Source organism: Etheostoma spectabile, chromosome 18, assembly GCF_008692095.1.
Source record: "Etheostoma spectabile isolate EspeVRDwgs_2016 chromosome 18, UIUC_Espe_1.0, whole genome shotgun sequence".
Classification (NCBI taxonomy): domain Eukaryota; kingdom Metazoa; phylum Chordata; class Actinopteri; order Perciformes; family Percidae; genus Etheostoma; species Etheostoma spectabile.
Window position 1 is genome coordinate 11,283,991 of NC_045750.1, and position 18,192 is coordinate 11,302,182.

General features: G+C 41.4%; 2 protein-coding genes and 1 long non-coding RNA gene across 6 annotated transcripts in view; 2 read left to right on the forward strand and 1 right to left on the reverse strand.

The window, feature by feature from the left end:
* Nucleotides 1–12,667, forward strand: part of grm1a (glutamate receptor, metabotropic 1a) — a 31,499-nt gene extending 18,832 nt beyond the window's left edge. The window contains exons 4-11 of one of the 4 annotated variants that reach the window (XM_032542325.1): nucleotides 724–959; nucleotides 1,155–1,163; nucleotides 1,426–1,437; nucleotides 2,381–2,627; nucleotides 3,259–3,427; nucleotides 5,876–6,002; nucleotides 7,625–8,558; nucleotides 10,239–10,601. In XM_032542325.1, the coding sequence (XP_032398216.1) occupies nucleotides 724–959; nucleotides 1,155–1,163; nucleotides 1,426–1,437; nucleotides 2,381–2,627; nucleotides 3,259–3,427; nucleotides 5,876–6,002; nucleotides 7,625–8,558; nucleotides 10,239–10,347 (1,843 nt within the window). In that variant the 3' untranslated portion in view covers nucleotides 10,348–10,601. Of the gene's footprint in view, nucleotides 1–723; nucleotides 960–1,154; nucleotides 1,164–1,425; nucleotides 1,438–2,380; nucleotides 2,628–3,258; nucleotides 3,428–5,875; nucleotides 6,003–7,624; nucleotides 8,559–10,203 lie in introns of all 4 variants that reach the window. The other 3 variants (XM_032542321.1, XM_032542322.1, XM_032542324.1) reach the window with 3 other exon arrangements.
* Nucleotides 1–18,192, reverse strand: part of LOC116705870 (uncharacterized) — a 20,985-nt gene continuing 2,793 nt past the window's right edge. Inside the window, exons 2-3 of the long non-coding RNA XR_004336072.1 lie at nucleotides 4,206–4,213; nucleotides 1–15 (exon numbers count right to left, since the gene is read on the reverse strand). This is a non-coding gene — a long non-coding RNA (uncharacterized LOC116705870). The remainder of the gene's footprint in view (nucleotides 16–4,205; nucleotides 4,214–18,192) is intronic.
* Nucleotides 14,623–18,192, forward strand: part of rab32a (RAB32a, member RAS oncogene family) — a 17,653-nt gene continuing 14,083 nt past the window's right edge. The window contains exon 1 of the mRNA XM_032542326.1: nucleotides 14,623–15,001. Within this exon, the coding sequence (XP_032398217.1) occupies nucleotides 14,788–15,001 (214 nt within the window). The 5' untranslated portion in view covers nucleotides 14,623–14,787. The remainder of the gene's footprint in view (nucleotides 15,002–18,192) is intronic.

The window sequence follows — 18,192 nt, forward strand, 5'->3', positions numbered from 1 at the left end:
ACCAATCCAACTTTTCTATGAAGCCTCTTTCTTTTCTATCTACTGTCATATCATCAAAGCGAATGCAGCAATTGTTATTAAATGTATATATTCTTGCGTGTCTCATTTAACCTTTAGAACATTGTGAACTGAACCCTGCTTTGTGTCGTTTTGTTCAGCGAGAACTCGTAGCTGCTTTCACAACCGACTCCCAGAGGTCAAGCCAGTAGATAATAGGATACGAACCACAAAACAATCGTGATCAGATTGTTTCATAACAGTCACCAATGAGGGGAGCTTGCCCCTGCATTGATGAAATAACAGTTAGGATTCAGCACATAGTCAGCTTAGTTTAAAGATGGTTTCATATTTGTTGACCCTTAACTGCCCTGTCGCCCTAAGAAGAGACAGAAGATCATCAATAGAATTGAGAATCTAGTGGAATCTGTTTTGTTTAGGTTGTTTGAAATGAGTTTGCCTGTAGTGTCAATGATGCCATTTTCATAATTTAATAGTTTTCTGGGTATGTCAGTCTGAATCAGCAGTGTAAATCATAATTACTACAACTCAATATAAAAGACTCATGACAGTAACAGGTGCAGACTAGCATCACTGTCAATGAGTCTCATTCTGAATGTTGACAATGTTTCATTCTCACTTAAAATATTTTTTATAATATTTTACTGTCCTGCCCCTGCGATCCTCATGTTATAGCCTCTTCTTCTTTTTCTCTTGCTCCTGCAGTGATGGGTGGGCAGACCGTGACGAGGTTGTGGAGGGTTATGAGCAGGAAGCAGAGGGAGGAATCACCATGAAGCTGCAATCAGAGGTGGTCAAAACCTTTGATGATTACTACCTGAAGCTGCGCCTGGACACTAACACCAGGAACCCCTGGTTCTCTGAGTTCTGGCAGTACCGTTTCCAGTGCCGCCTCGCGGGCCACCCACAGGAGAACAAAAACTACAAGAAAGTCTGCTCCGGTGGGTGACAACAGAGAAATGTGTATTTTTTGTTTATAAATAGGAGCATCATACTCTATTTTTTCATTTTTCTGTCAGTGAGAGTAGAGGGGTACATTTGACCAGAGTGCATAAGTCATGAATAATAACAGAAACTGTGTATTTTTTTCTTTCTGTTTTCCTCCCCGAATATTCTCTCCCTTTGCTCCCAAAAAGGTGATCATGGTAAATTGTGTTCTGCACTTGTTAATGGCATTTAAATAACAATTCAAAATTACTTACAACAAATCCACTAAAAAAGTAATCAAATCAACAATGCAATTTAAATGACATTAAAAAACTAATTGCTCGGCATGCTTTTAATCAACTGATAACTAAAATCAGTTAGTGGCTTTTACTGACTGTTGCTATCTCAGAGCAGTACAGTCGTAGTTGCTTTTCTATTTCCACTGTATCACACTCTTATATACCCTTTTTTATTCCAAAGACCTTCAAGGTGGTAAGTGCATTTTTTCTTGCCACTACTATGGTAATGATTTTATCCGAATTGCACCTGCACTCTGTGAGCATTTGACTCCTCCAAGACAGGAAGAGTTTGACTAATGCTCTCTTTAACACAAGACTCTCTGTAATGTCTAAAAACTGCTATTTCGTAAAAATTGTGAAATGTCTTGTTCCTGGCAGTCTCAGGCTCTCGGCCAGAGCATGGATTGCATTAGTCAAACTCTGATGTGGAGCACTGGGCTTGTTTATAATGTATGAGGAATAAAAGGAAATTGGCCTTACACTTTGAAAACTGCACAAAGGAATGGCTCACCCAGTACACACTGTTCACCCAAAAGACTGAAACACCTGAAAAAGATGTTGGTGTATTGAAATAGATCACACCTTCTAATGTGTATGTGCATGTTGATGTATATGATGTAGAGTTGTAGACAATAATTATCAGGATTTTAAATGTCTTAGGGGGCAAAAAAATGGGAAATTTAGTCTTAACTTTGGAAGAAATATTTTCATACAAGGATGCAAAAATTTAACATTTTCTACTTGTATTTACATCCTCAAAAACATTAAGAGTTGACTGTGCGACAGTGAGTGCCTTTAGAGGGCGGACAATGAAGCACAACTTGCCGTTCACAGTCTAGGATTTTCCCAGACAATGCTTGTTCTCCACATCTGTTTCTGATTGAGATTGTGGGCATCATATTCTGATTTCCTTGTATGCGAATATTTTTCTGCAAAAGAAGGTTCTGCTTTGCAATAGATTTTCCATGTCTGGTTGTAATTTAACCATGCATTGTGGAAAACACAGTGGTTCTACAGTGTAACTGCAGTTTGAATACAGAACAAAACACCAGACAAACAGGAACGTTTTCTTCAATTGTGAAAATTGTATAAATGTTTCCATTATTTTGATACCATCTTCTTTTTCCCTCTAACAGGAAATGAAAGTCTGCATGAAAACTATGTTCAGGATAGTAAAATGGGATTTGTCATCAATGCCATCTATGCCATGGCTCATGGCCTCCATGATATGCACAAGGAGTTGTGTCCAGGGCAGCCAGGGCTCTGTGAAGCCATGGACCCCATCGATGGCAGCAAGCTGCTGGACTACCTGCTGAAGACCTCCTTCAGAGGAGTCTCTGGAGAGGACATCTATTTTGATGAAAACGGAGACACCCCAGGAAGGTAAGAGGATGAGGAGGTGGTAAAAACATAGAAAAAAGGCAAATGGAAACAGACATTTCTCATCACCATCGTGGTTAGAATCTGTGAATTTCTCACGTCTAACACTCTCCTACTCATTCGCACGCGTGTACAAGCACGCATGTGCACTAATCTTGAGCACAGAAGGATGTAATTAGTTTGGACTGGAACCGATTCAGTGGATTGTTTGCACTGGCAGGCACTTTCATCTTTCTTCAGTCCAACAGACAGCATTTGACAGTCAGAAAACACAGGCGTGTTATTACTCTGTCAACTAGAGGTCAGGTGGAGCACACCCTGGTTTAATATGAAGATGAGGCCACGGTGTGCACTGGCATGAGTTCTTGATGTTACACTAATGGGGTTGTAAGCTGTTTAAGTGACTTTGGTAGGTGTGCTAAGCTGCGGAATCGTTATCATTATATTACCTGTCACTCTCTCCCTCTCCCCTCCCTCTATATCTCTCTTTTCCTTCTTCCGTTTTTCTCTGTTTGTGATCTTCATCTCTCCTCCATTATACACCGTTCCCCTTCTAGTCTTTTTTTCCCCTTTGTCACTTACTAAACTTGTTCTTGTTTATTGAAGTCCTCTGTCCCTCCCTCTGTCCATCCAGGTATGACATCATGAATCTACAGGGTGTGGGTGACGGTAGCTATGACTACATAAACGTGGGCTCCTGGCATGAGGGCATCCTGAACATCGATGACAACAAGCTGTGGTTGAACAGCAGTGACATGGTCCGCTCAGTCTGCAGTGAGCCCTGCTCCAAAGGACAAATCAAAGTAAGGGTTCAACTCCTCCAGCGTTAAATGAACTCCAACATTGTTAATTTAGTCTGAAAAACCTGAAGTCTAAAAAAGCAATAGTCATTAACAGTGAAGAATTTGCTGTGTGACTCTTGGGATCCAAAACTGTCTGGAAGTGTTAATTCAACACTGTGCCAGTGTATAGAAGTAAATACCAGCAGAGCTTATTTAACATCGATTCTACTTTAACTAGCTCATTTTCATTGCAACAAGGAGTTTGGCAAGGCCGACTCACACACAATGAGTTTCACAAACTATTAGTGGTAGGTCTAAATTCTGATACCTTGTGCGTACAAGTACATGTAGTACACTGTGTACACTATATACTCACTTGTGTAGTGCACACATTTCAACATGGTCGTGTTGAGTGTTTTCTCAAAATCGTGCATAACGCGTAGCCCATGCTTTGCTTGGAAATGGAATTATAATTATTAATGGTAATTTGCAAACTGGCACATCATTACCGCCACCTATTGTTGTCCGCCAAAAGATATACTGGCTTGTTTTCTCATTATTTGACTACATTATAGACGTACTTATTGAAAAACACATGTATAAATTAAGTTTGTAGAATTCGGTGGTCACTGTTTCAATCACAACCGCTGCAGCTTCCTCCCCCACCATTGTCACCAGTTTGAAAATACGTTGGTGTTCCCCAGGGACGTAGCACAAATTTCTGGGCCCTGTAGAAAGCCATTTATATTGGGCCCCTCCCCACATCTACAGCTATTCATTCTAGCACCTTTTTAAGCACTCAGTCCCCTTACCACCCCCAGTCCGACACCCCTGGTGGTCCTGTAGCTTCTGCTCCATCGCAAAGATGACGACCGTTGAGGGCGAGTGGTGTCCAGTGTTTTAAAAACAGTTTAAGTACAGAAGTGCGCATTGGTTTTCATCAATTCCGACAATGCCGACACAAGTGGTATACTTTAGGAATGCTCTTCTCCAGTTGTCTTAGAGTAAAAGATCTCATAACAAAACTAAGAGTCTATACCAGTACTAGCAACTCTCTGAGGCTGTACTAATAAAGTATAAAGTATATATTTATACACAATGGTGCTTTGGTACTAAATGCTAACATCAACATGCTAACATACTCACAATGAAATGCTAAAATGTTGATGTTCAGCAGGTGTCAAAACAGCAATTCTGCATTTTGTGCCGGACTGTTTCTTGGAACTTAGTTTATTCTACGGAATGTACAAATGAGATATGAAGTGTTAAATTAGCTTTAGAGGTGCTAGTTGGGGGATTTTGTTACCTTCGGACCAAGCCAGGCTAGCTGTTTTTCCTTGTTGCCAGTCTTTACGATAAGATTACGATTAGCTGCTGGTAATGGCATCAATGGTGCTGTATCAGTGTTCTCATCTAACTCTCGGCAATAAAGAGAAAAAATGTATTTCACAAAATGTGGAACATCATCAAAGTTTTTTACAAATAATCCTGAGAGGAACATGAATATTTGTACAAAACTGGATGACAAAACGTTTTTCAGATATTGCTGTTGTGACCAACGTGGAAGACCGACTAACCAACCAACATAGCCATCTCTAGATCCACACCACTAGCATGGCTAAAAATAGGTGCAATCAGTTAAGACAGATATAGTTTTTCCCCTGCGCTCTCAAAGAATCTTTTTTTCTAATGATAACTGTGTCACTGCTTAGACATGATGCCCCATTCTTGCCATGAATCTCGACACTTCCCATTTGTTCTCTTTGATAATTATCCAACGCGTCCTCAGTTGCCAAGTAAACTTTGGGGATGTTATTTTGTCCTACATTTTGACATCCTGCTTCATCAATTAAATAGGGTGTACAATGCTTCATAAAAGAGAAATAATTTATACAGGCACGTTTTCTCAATCTAACTCAACATAAAAAAAAAAAAACTTGTGCTTTTCATGATTACTTATGAGACGTCTTATCAGTCTAAATGATGTCACACACAATGAAAGTGACAATGAAAGTTTGCACAAGGTGAACAAATCATTTCCTGTGCCCTTCACCCTATCTGGCTGAGGAGAAAGGGAGTTTAAATAATAAAAACTGGTGTTAAGCCCAGTTTGAAGAAATGCCCTAATTTGCTTTATCTTCAGACAATTGTTTACACTCTAGCTATACCCTAAATTGTCCTGAGGGAGGCTGCTGCTCACGCTTCCTCCTCTATCTGCTTTGTTTTCTGCCCCACTTATCACCCTGCTTTACATATCACAGAGTCTTAGGGAGCAGAATGTAAAAGCAGCTGGCCTTGTTTTATGTCTGGGGCTCAAGGAAAAAAGAAACTGCAGCAACATATCCTCTTCTTTGAAATCCCCTTGATGCTGATTACTTATTTAGGTTGCTTTGGGTGTGATGTGCTTACTATCACTGTTTGATTACTGTTGTGACTGGTTACTAAGATGTCTGGCCTCTCTGTGCGCAGGTGATCAGGAAGGGCGAGGTGAGCTGCTGTTGGATCTGCACCACATGCAAGGACAACGAGATCGTCCAGGATGAGTTTACCTGCAAGGCATGTGAGCTGGGATGGTGGCCCGATGATGACCTGGAAGGTAGGAGAGACAAAACCAGACACTCTGAGCCAATCTACTTTTAATATTATGAACAGTGTCCATTAATATTCTATACATTTTCTTTCCCTTGACCAACCCTCATTAATTTTTTCTCCTATTTCATGTGTTTGCTCTGAGCTAAAGTATAACACCCATCTAATTGAAACAGCACAAGCTTTTTTTCTCAAACTATTTTTCTCTGTCAAAAATCCTCCTCCCCCCATAAGCCCGTTAACACTTCACACCCTGACACCTCCTTCTGCTGATGCTTTTCATCATCCAAGTTCTATGACCTTGCTCTCTTAACTTTCTCAACCTCCACACTACTCCTTCCCTCCTCCCTGCTCTTTGCCTTGTTGTGAGCCAGCGGTTGTTTTGACAGCGATTTATAGAGTTGAGAGGAGCTCTCAGTTCCCAGGTGTAAAATCCTATTAGTGCCATGAGAGGTTCGGGGATACATCTCAGCAGTCTGTCGAGGAAGAAATTCTCCCTTTCCTCTCATTACACGTCCCTATCTGGAGAATACTAATAGAGAGAGTTGGTATCCTAATCATATAGTTAGGTTGTACTGTCCATATGCTCACTCATTTGCTCATTTAAAGCAGGATTTCTTTTGTCATAATACCATGTCATAATATTTCTTTAACATAATTTCATTTTGGTGCTGACTTCTCTTTGAAGTCCATGTGAATTGGCCCAGAGACAATGTACAGCACAATATTGGGCTTTGTTTTTGAATTATGTCTGGGTATTCCCAGCTTAGATATGACAGAATAGGTTTTATATAGGAATAAGGCGATTGAGGATTGTGTAAGAAGAGATACAGATATGAGCAATTCATCTTTGCCCCCCTCATCCATTTTCTTGCAGTGGGGCTGATGCCTCGGTGAACTAAGCTGGGTGGTTGGTCAAAATAAACCAGCAAGAGTTCACTGCAGTGCGCTTCAGACACTTTCCCCTCAAGTGTGTCTCAGCGTGTTTTTGCAGAAGTGCTTTTAAATAATATCTCAGTCTGACAAGTGCCTTCATATTCACATTAGTAATATTTTGTGTGGAAAATACCCAAGTTTCCCGGGGCCAGAAGTTATCATAAAATTTACATTTCTCATGATTTGAGATATTGGGAATTAGCAATGTAGACCAGTGTGTTTCTCTCTGCATAGTCTTGCTTGTGACGGCAGTGACTGTAATGCTATTAGCAGCAGCATGTAATTTGTAGAGGGTTAAGCTGGGTCTAGGGATGTCAGTTTTCTCCCATTAAGCTCTATAAACTTCCTCTGGGTGTTAGCTGGCAACTAGTGCATCATGACAGAGTTGACACACATACCGACCACATGTCTGCACATACACATTTGGCATTAAATTAAAATGAGAGAGAAATCTGACAGAACTGGAGCTGTGACACATGCAAATTAGTTCCTGAGCAATTTTAGGCCATCTAGATAGACTCTGATCTCTGCTACACACCTGACTTCCCTTGTGTCTCAACATTTGTGTTGTTCTCCTTTCTGCTACCTCTCTTCTGTCTGCTTCTTGGTTCTTATCACCTATTTTAATGTATCTTTCATTAAAAAAACTACTACAATACCAACAAAAGATTACCCCAAATTTCCTCTTTTCAGGCTGCCAGCCCCTGCCTCTGAAGTATCTTGATTGGGCAGATGTGGAATCCATGGTGGCAGTGGCTTTCTCCTGTGTGGGCATCCTGATCACTTCCTTTGTTACGTTTGTGTTTATCCAGTACCGTGATACACCTGTGGTTAAGTCCTCGAGCAGAGAACTCTGTTATATCATCTTGGCAGGAATCTTCATGGGCTACATCTGTCCATTCACCTTAATTGCCCGTCCAACAGTCACCTCCTGCTACTTGCAGCGCCTCCTGGTGGGCCTTTCATCTGCCATGTGCTACTCTGCCCTGGTAACCAAAACTAACCGTATTGCCCGCATTCTGGCAGGCAGCAAGAAGAAGATCTGCACCAAGAAGCCCCGTTTTATGAGCGCCTGGGCCCAGGTGGTGATTGCCTTTATGCTGATCAGTATGCAGCTAACCCTGGAGATCACACTCATCATTCTGGAGCCTCCTGAGCCCATCAAGTCCTACCCAAGCATCCGTGAGGTCTACCTCATCTGTAATACTAGCAACATAGGCATGGTTGCGCCACTGGGCTACAATGGCCTGCTAATCATGAGCTGCACCTACTATGCCTTCAAGACGCGGAACGTCCCAGCCAATTTTAATGAGGCTAAATATATTGCCTTCACAATGTACACTACCTGCATCATCTGGTTGGCCTTTGTGCCAATCTATTTTGGCTCAAACTACAAGATCATAACCACATCCTTCTCCGTCAGCCTGAGTGTAACAGTGGCACTAGGGTGCATGTTCACACCTAAGATGTACATTATCATTGCCAAACCAGAGAGGAATGTCCGAAGTGCCTTCACCACATCCGATGTGGTGCGAATGCACGTTGGAGATGGAAAGTCGCCTCAATGCAAGAACAGCAGCATCCTCAATATGTTCCGCCGGAAGAAGCCTGGGTCGGGCAATGCCAAGTGAGTGACCTTTTATGTTGTTCATCTTGCTAGATTGTTTTTCGTTAGAGAGAAAACTATAAGATGCCTAAACACTCAAATGTTACAGTGAGTTGAAACTCACAAAAGTCGTTTGGCATTTCTCTAAATGAATCATCAACAGTAACCTGCAGCTGCTTATTTTTCATATTATTGTTATCATAATATTTGAGTGTTTATGCTTAATGTTATTGGTCCTTTCCAGTACCCCAATCTATGTAAAACTAAACTGTTACATTGATTTAGAAACAGTGAGCAGTGAATACTGATTTATATGTCACATCCCCCTCCCCCTGAGGAGCATGAAATGTTATCAATGAAATAAAGCTAAATTTAACAGAAAGGTGGGTGGGCCTCAGGGTGGGACAATTGGATGTTGTAGATTCAAACAGGCCGTGCTAATGCATAAAATGTAAAAGTATAGATGTTACACATCTGAACTAGATATAAGACTTGCATATAACTTTTTTGAGATCCACAGCAGTGACACATGGACAGGTATCTAAAGTAAGGAGTGGGGAAGAGTATGGGAGTGATCCCAATATGTTTACGTGTTGTCTCTCACCCTTGCTATGCAGCCTTTCTAATCTTCTAACCCTTTAACCTTCGTAACTGAGCAGCGTACTGTCTGCAAAATGTCGGGGCTGGCAAATGTTTTTGGCATGGTGGTCCTTCAACTCCTTTCCTGGAGAGCTGCACTGTCAACTGAGACATGTTTTACTAGATATAAAACCAGGGGAGACATTTAGACACTCCCCAGCCAGATGATCATAATTTGCCCAAAAGTCCTAAATCTGAAATCCATCATTTTCTGCACAACATAGAGGTGGCATCGTTTTGGCACTGTTAATTCTATTTTAGATCAAAGATATTGCTTGGTTTTGATGAGTGACATTAAGGAAAAGGTGTAGCAAGTATCAATTCATTAATTGTTTTGCTCTCAGCTTGAGTTTGTTGATTTTTTTTTGTATTCAACAATAAAGTCTATCTGGTTGGTTAAAGTGTCTGATGAATCAAAGGAATCACTCCCTCCTCAATGGCAAACATGTTTTTGACTCTGCAGCCCTCTATGAAGGAGATCTGCCACCCTGCTGCTTTTGGTTTATCCTGAATTAACCTCACATTTAACTTTTCTCAGCATGAACGGCCCTCCGCACCTCTCCAACTAATCACATTAGAACTAGTCCTAGCTCATTATGCACTAAACTCTGTGTTGTCTTCAGGCCAGTTCAGGCACCAACTGAAATTCCCAAAAAGCATGTGTCCCATTTTAACTATATAAGCAAACAGTTAAGACAGGAAGAAATGAGCTGGGTGGCTCTTAATTCTATAAGCTCAATGTTTGAAGTAATTGGAAGATCATAATGCTGTCTGCAGCACATTATGACTCACTATGTTTGTGAACCGCCACAGTTGATAAACGTAATGCTCCTTAGAGCTCATGCGTGAACCCCTTAGCAAAGCTGTTAATGTCTAGTCATGTGGTTAAAAAGTATTTTAACATGCATCAGAAATGTTGAAATGCTGCTGCTCTGTTGTGTTGTGTTGCTGCTATGTTGATGTTGTTTTTCTGCAACCACCTCCCGGTTTCCTGTGATAGTAACTTGGGTCTTTATCTCGTTCATAGTTCTAATGGCAAGTCTGTGTCATGGTCTGAATCAGGTGCAAGACACCCTCCGAGGGGGGGGAATGTGTGGCACAGACTGTCTGTGCATGTGAGGAAACAGGAAGCCGGCTTGAATCAGACGGCGGTCATCCGGCCCCTAACTAACACCCCCGACCCCCACAGTTGTGAGCCCTCCACCTGCGACCTTGGCATAGAACCACGTCACCCCCAAGAACCGCGTGGTGCTAAACCTCTGTACAACCTGGTGGAGGAGGACGACGAGGGCGATTCGCAGCGCCCCCTCTGGACTCCGACTTGCTCTGGACAGATGCAAGGGCTGGAGTCTAATTTAAATAAGCCGGCTTCTTATTTGCCCTCTCACTTGAAGGGCTGCACCGCAGAGCGCTTGCAGGGGGCTGTGGTGGACACACACAGCTCCTATGTCCCTGCACTGAATGACCACGCCACTGGGGAGGCAATCCCTGCCAACGAGCCTTTGAGCTTGACCCCCTCTCAGCTTCCTTTGGCCCCACAAATGGGGACGTTTGAAGACGAAGGGTCTGAGGATGAGGAACTGGATCTCTTGCACAGCTACATTTATGATGCCAAGGAAGAGGGGGAGGGGTCGGACAGGGAAGGCGAGGATTTATCTCAGAACAAGCCAACTCTGGAGGATTCCCTAGCTTTGTCGCCCCCCTCCCCCTTCAGAGACTCTGTGTGTTCGGGGGAGTCTGTCAGCGACTCCCCCATCATGGAGTCGATGCTCGGAAACCCTCCTAGCTCAGTCTACACCTCGAACATCCTCGAAGACTTCGCACACAGCTCCTCAACACTGTGAGAGCAAAACAGGCGCTGACACACTTGTGCATCACACAGACGTGCAGTTTCACATACAGGTTCACACACATACACACACACACACTTACTGTACAACAACAATTCTTTACTTATCATTTCAGGTTTTTAACATTTATGCTTTGCTGTCATTTGCTTGCTTGTGTTTATTACTCTGATTTTGTAAGTAAGGGGTTAATCAAAATTACAAGTAGAAAAACACCATGAATCATTCATGAGTGCTTACATGTCTGAAGGGCTGTGAATACACAAAGCCTTTCTGTAACATGTTAAACTGGGAAGAGTGCCAAAACGGGTCAGCTCTCATGCCAAATTGTGATAAATTAAGCAACACTGAGAATAACAATGAAGGATGTAGCTGTGGTTCTCATGATGGCAGTGCAATTAAACGGTCGACAAGAAACAAATGAAAAGACAAACACATTCCTGTATATATATAATCGTGCACTGTAAGATACATCCAGAGTCCAAACTGGCTCTAAGTAGTAGCTCAAGTGCTTTTCATGCCAGTTTTGATTAGCTCTGCTTCTCTCTGCTGCACATCTACAGGTCTATTCATGTCTGTAGCAGTCGCAGCTGCATAAAAAAAAACTATTCACCTTTTTTCATTAATTGATTTCACCTCAGCTTTTTCTTATCTGACCTCTTCGCAATTTAAACATTTCAAAGAGATTAATTACCAAGAAATGTGCAGTAAGTTGGTTGAATATTACTGTTATGTGTTATGAGGTGTGCACAAAAATATTATCCCTAAACTGAGTTACTGCTGAAGACTTGCACTGTATGATATATAATATGGATATAATGTGCTAATCAAAGTTGTTATCATCCTACATCACTGCTTTCAGTTTTAACAATGCAGCTGATACAGGTTAGTGTGATTTTAGATGATGGCGATGTTGTTTACTCAGCTTCCACTCGATCGTAACCCTGAGACGATGTTTCATGAGCATGGGACGTGATAAAAGAACTACTTTTGCTTTCCAATGCCGTGTTGATATTTCTCATGTTTTCTGAGTTGGCTGTGTCATTGTAATGAAAACACAGTACTTGTACAAGTTCTCAAAGTTTGTAATACTGTTAAGCCATCTCTTGTTTTTCACACAGGTGGTATGTTTGTAATACTAATAAATGTTTCTATATTTAGAATGTCAACGGAAAAAAAAAATTTATACATTTTGAAACTGTGCTCAAATACTTGTCAAGGAGCAGTGTGTTTGGTTTTTGGGTAATCTTTAAGATAACTTGAGTCAACTGTATCCTCTTGAAACTATTCAGTTGTAAAAGTAACCAATAATTAATTGCTTCTTGTAATGAGATTATACATGTTTCAATTTTGCTTCAATCTTGCATTATAAACTTAAGTAGTTTACTTGAAGTTAAGTTCCTTAGTTCTTTATCTATAAGAATGCAAATTATTTTAAAGTACAAGACTATACAGCGCATAGTGCAATTCTATTGTATTTCCAAATGTTTTCAGTATATTATAGTGTAAGTTGTTAAATGATTTTAACCAATGTAAAATATGAGAAGGAGCCACCTGTTTAACACTGTCAAATCTAGAGTGAACTAGGCCTTTATGTTTTGGGAAAGATGAACAATGCTGTAAAATAAAAGCTATTTATATTAAGAAGACTGATTACTGCCTACTATAGCCAGAAAAAACGGTTGTCATTAAGTCTGAGTGCAAAAATCCTACAACGTGCCAAGATTTAGACTACAAAGGAATGTGTGTGTGTGTGTGTGTGTGTGTGTGTGTGTGTGTGTATGTGTGTGTGTGTGTGTGGCTATTTGTACAGTCTATGAACAAACTCTTTTACATGGCTTTTGCAGTGGAAATATTCAGTCCACAGTCTGAATTCTATCTATTTACTTATTTCATTTTCCAGTACTAAGTATGAAGCAAGGTCATGAGTGTATGACCGTGAACATAGACCGTGTATGTGTGTATGTATGACACATTACGCCCCTAACACTGTAACAGGTAGCATATTAAATGTAACACAGTTAGCATTCACTTTAAACATCTGTTTACCGTAACCATAACCAGGGGCGTTGGACTGGGGGGGGTGGGGTGGGGGGATGAGTACCCAGGGCCCTCATGTGAGGAGGGCCCAAAAAGATGCTAGAATAAATAGCTGTGGATGCGGGGAAGGGCCCATAGAAAATGCCTTTCTACAGCAGCCAGAATTTTGTGCTATGCCTCCCGACCATAACCATGTGTATCGTACCGGGGATGTATTGTTACTCAAATGAGCAGCTGATCTTGCTTGTTCTTTTGCTTATCTGCTGAAAACACTTCACTGGATAAAACACATAAGGTAAGATAACGTTACATGTGTTGCTAGCTAGCAAGTTGAGCATCAAGCTAGGTGACGTAAATTGTGTGAGATGACAGATGCAGCTCACTGAGCGGTTTCACACAAAACTACGGCTAACTGAGACTTTCTTCGATTGAAAAATGATCTTTTAAATTGACGAACATCACATTTGTAATCCTTGGCTCAATTCAAACGGGATCAAAAAATAATTTGCCTCTCCCCGTTCATATTTTTTTTCCCGAATTAAGGTCCCATGAGGGACTTTGGCTCAAAGCTGTTGCACTAAACTTGACAAACTATAGACTTTACAGGTAGCACTCGTGCGTTACAGGTGCTCTACAAAATGTTGGGTGATGTTACTGCTTGTTGAGACTAGCTTGCCCCTCCCTCCTCCTCATCCCTCCCCCTTCCTTCTGTACTTGCGCATTAACCCCCCACCCCCCCAAATTCTTCTTGGCAGTTGTTGGCTGGAACGCTGGAATCCCTGTTTGTGTATGCTTCGTGGTGCCGGTGGGCCCAGTTTGTTTTGTTGCTGTTAGTAGACCCTGGGCTGTCTACAGAGACCACGTTGGTTTACAGTGTGTTCTGGGGACAGGCAGCTCAGGATAGTGAGGACATGTTTGCTGCATGTGACAACAAATGTAGCTTAAAACACATGTGACATCGCTTATGACAACTTGAAAAGACGCTGGACGTTATAGCTGTAGCTTCGTAGCCTAAATAGCATAGTATGCTGTACATATGAATTTACAACAATGCCTATTTGTGACAATCACGTAATGACAGTAACCATAATCAGCCTGGAACCACTTTTTACTTACTTCTCAAACATAAAAGAACTTTCCTTCTCAACAACACACTCCGTTGTCACTTATGTATTTGTGTTGTACCTTGGAAAAGGACATTTTTAAAGACATTTCGAGATACAGTAAATGAAATGTCTTTAAAATGTCCTTTTACACTAATTTTACAGAATTTTAGCATAATGGATTGTTTCTTTGTAACAACACACACACACATACACAAAACAAAAGTACCATTGTGTCTGTGGTTGATTGTCACTTGATGGGAAATACACTTCACATGACACCGTTTTGGGAGCTTGAGACAAAACATCACTCTGTAACTGTAGACGAACCAGCAGCACATGCAGCAGCATACAGTACATCAGCATATAGAGCAGCACGAGGAAGTGACAGTTAAAGAAAGGGAAGCTTGAGCATTTAGTTGTTTTTTTTTTACATTTCCGGGTCCTATGACTTATCAGGTGGTTGCTGAGCGGCAGCCGGAGGAGGAGGACCAGGAGACTTAGAAAGGGGGGAGAGAAATGTAATTTCTGTTGCGTCTGGCCCTTAACCCTCTGACCAGCCCAGTGGAAGAAGCAGAAGCTGTCTGACTTTAGAGAAAAGTTGTCAGTGTCAGTCTCAGCATGGCCGGGGGCTCGGTGTTTGAGTGTAAGGAGTACTTGTTCAAAGTGCTGGTCATCGGGGAATTAGGCGTCGGGAAAACCAGCATCATCAAACGCTACGTGCACCAGCTTTTCTCGCAGCACTACAGAGCGACGATCGGGGTCGACTTTGCTCTAAAAGTTATCAACTGGGACAGCAAAACTCTGGTTAGGTTACAACTGTGGGATATCGCAGGTAAGCACACGCGCATTCACTGTAATATTGCGACAATTGCTGTTACAAAACTAATTCAGATGGTTTCACTGTCAAGCTCAACGTGTGTGTGTGTGTGTGTGTGTGTGTGATGGAATTATAGCCACCATTTAATTATGGACACAGATTTCAACCAGAAATACCCATACTCTGTGTGTGAACATGATGTAAAATTGCCACGAGCTCAAAGAATCAGGGTATGAATTTCCTGCATATAAAAGACCGGTTGATCATGTCTGCTCTTTGTTTGTTTCTACTTTATGATCATAGCAGAGCATAATTATCAGTGGAATGTAGGTCACGTTGTTATTAGCGACTGAGCGCCGCCCACCTCAATGAAACTCACCATAATATTCTTGTAATATTTTCTCTAGGGATTAAGCAGATTTAAACATGTTTACTAAGTGACTTAACTGGCTCTTATCATTAATGCTGTTGTTCATGTTGCGATGTCACTGTAATATTCGTCAAATGTCCCTGTCTCATGTTGTCCTTGTATTTAGGAGAGGATTTGAGGAAACTTCAGTAAATTCTTCTTCCTCAGACTTTCTAAACTTGGAACACACAGCAACTTGTGCATTCCAGCAGCTTGAGTAAGCAAGCCGAGAGAGAGAAATTAGAGCAGTGTAAATAAAATGTTCACACATGCAGACGGTCCTACTCAAACTCAGTGTTTGTTCATCTCCCTGGCACAAAAATATATCACACTGCAAACAGAGAAGTCTGAGAATGGCATGCTGGGAAGGACAGGTGGACAGGAAGCGAGAGGCATACAAACCAGTAAAATAATGACTAACTTGTATGTTGACCAATCTGACAGAGACTCTCTACAGTTCAATCAGCAGGAGGGAGATGTTCCTGGGATGTCCCATCAGCCTTTACATCTGTATCTTTTCGTGTTGGATCTGGAGTATCTTCATGGCCAAAAATAAATCTTACATTAGGGGTTGTGAAATTGCTCGGTCATATATACTGTAACACATAATGCAAATTTACAGTGGATATTTTTTACGTTGGGTGTAATGAGATCATGGCGTGTGTGTGTGTGTGTGTGTGTGTGTGTGTGTGTGTGTGTGTGTGTGTGTGTGTGTGTGTGTGTGTGTGTGTGTGTGTGTGTGTGTGTGTGTGTGTGTGTGTGTGTGTGTGTGTGTGTGTGTGTGTGTGTGTGTGTGTGCGTGCGTGCGTGTGTGCGCATGCGTAAAGTGTATTGACTGTTCCAGTTCCAGGCTAAACAATAAGCTCACATGTGCAGAGGTACAATAGGAGTTGTTAATCATTCTCTGAGAAGGTGGAAGTTGAGGAGAGGATTGTGGCTTAAGGTTTGTCTGTGTGTGTGAATCATTTTTATTTCAGTTTTCATAAAAGTAATTGATTAATTGTTAGGTCTATTAAATGTCAAAAAATTGTTTTAAAAAATGGTCATCACGACATCCCAAAACTGAAAGTAATGTATTTAAAGTGGTTGTTTTGTCTGACTCTTGAGTCCATAACCTCAAAGTATTCAGTTTATCACAAGAGACCCAGAAAACAAGCAAATATTTACATTTGAGAAACTGAAACTAAAGAAAACTTGGCAGATTTACTTAAAAAATAATTGATTATCAAAATGTTTTGTCAAATTAATAGTTTCAGCCGGTCACTCTAAAACTCTTGCTACTGTAATACAGTTAAGTTGTAGGCTATTTAACCTGCCAACATAGTTACCAAGCTCTCATTTTGTTTACAGCTGTTGACTAGAAACAAAATATTCAAGACAGTTTAAAGTCACCATGTGCAAGTGATTTAGCACCACATGCAGCACAGAGAATGGGGATGGAGGGACATGCTGTTCAGATAGTCTAGGCCTTAAGTGGTAATTATGGCACAAGTAGTCTGTAAGATTTTGATTAGATGTTAAACAGTCAACTGTTATAGGTCATATCCATTCTGTACATCCAGTATGTAAGGTCTGATTAAAACAAAACTGCCCATACTGTATATACATGTGGGTATGTGAGTACTGTGTTTAGACAGACTTGAAAATGTGAACCTATCCTTTGAATCTTGTTTTTATACAAAAGAAAGGAAAAATGATTGCCTCTGCCTCTAGATATGTTCTATTCATACTTTTGAACGGCGACATGGTTGTGCAGGTTTATCCTCTCCCTCAATCAAACAAACCTCACATGCTGAGACAGATCAGGACAGATGGTCAGAACAAGACTGCTGTTTTTATATTTACTCCATTGCTTACAGCTGTGACAGAAAGGGTGTGTGTGTGTGTGTGTGTGTGTGTGTGTGTGTGTGTGGTGTGTGTGTGTGTGTGTGTGTGTGTGTGTGTGTGTGTGTGTGTGTGTGTGGTGATTGGCAGTGTGGGCTACATTCCCCTGCTGTTACTTGGGCCCTGGCAGTACAAGCTCAGTGTGCAGGGGCATCTGTGACTGAGTGCCAGGGAAGGCAGTCTGCCTGTCACAGCCAGACAGCACTCGGTCACAGAATATGTGAGGCTAAATAAAACACACACACACACACATTTAGACAGACTGATATCATCCATTAAGACAAAGGGAACACGCTTAGACATATTGATACAGAACATGCACACAAACTGCAACCAGAAAGAAGTTTTGAGGTTAGATGACACAGATACTAAACCTCATTATTCACACCTACAACAAGGCCTGGCCGGAGGACACTGAGGATAAAATAAGTAATGAAACGTGGGTGTGAAAGAGCAAAAGCTGGAGGTATATTTGCCAAGCCCTTAAGACCAGCCATTAAGCCCTTTTGTCGTGCAGAAAATGAAGAGGAATTATCTTATTGGCAACATGGAGATCAAGTTCAGAGTTACGTTGTCTTTTACCAACCTTACTAATGATTACAGTCTGGGAGGAATGATAGTAATCAGAGGCTTTTACAAGATGGGGGCACTATGGAAGTCAGCATGAAGCTTGTAGCAGTCCCACCCCCTATACCCAGAATTGCTACTCTCTCTTGGATTTGTCTTAGGGATTGGACAGGAAGATTACCACCATAGCATACTGTAAAAAAGCCTGCACCTTGTAGGACCTAACATTCCTGTAGGAGCATGAGGTCACACATTAACAGGATACAGTGGTTTCAGTTTTACATTTTACATTGACCCCTGACACTGACCCCTGAAAAAATCTTCCATTTCTAACTCAAACGCCATT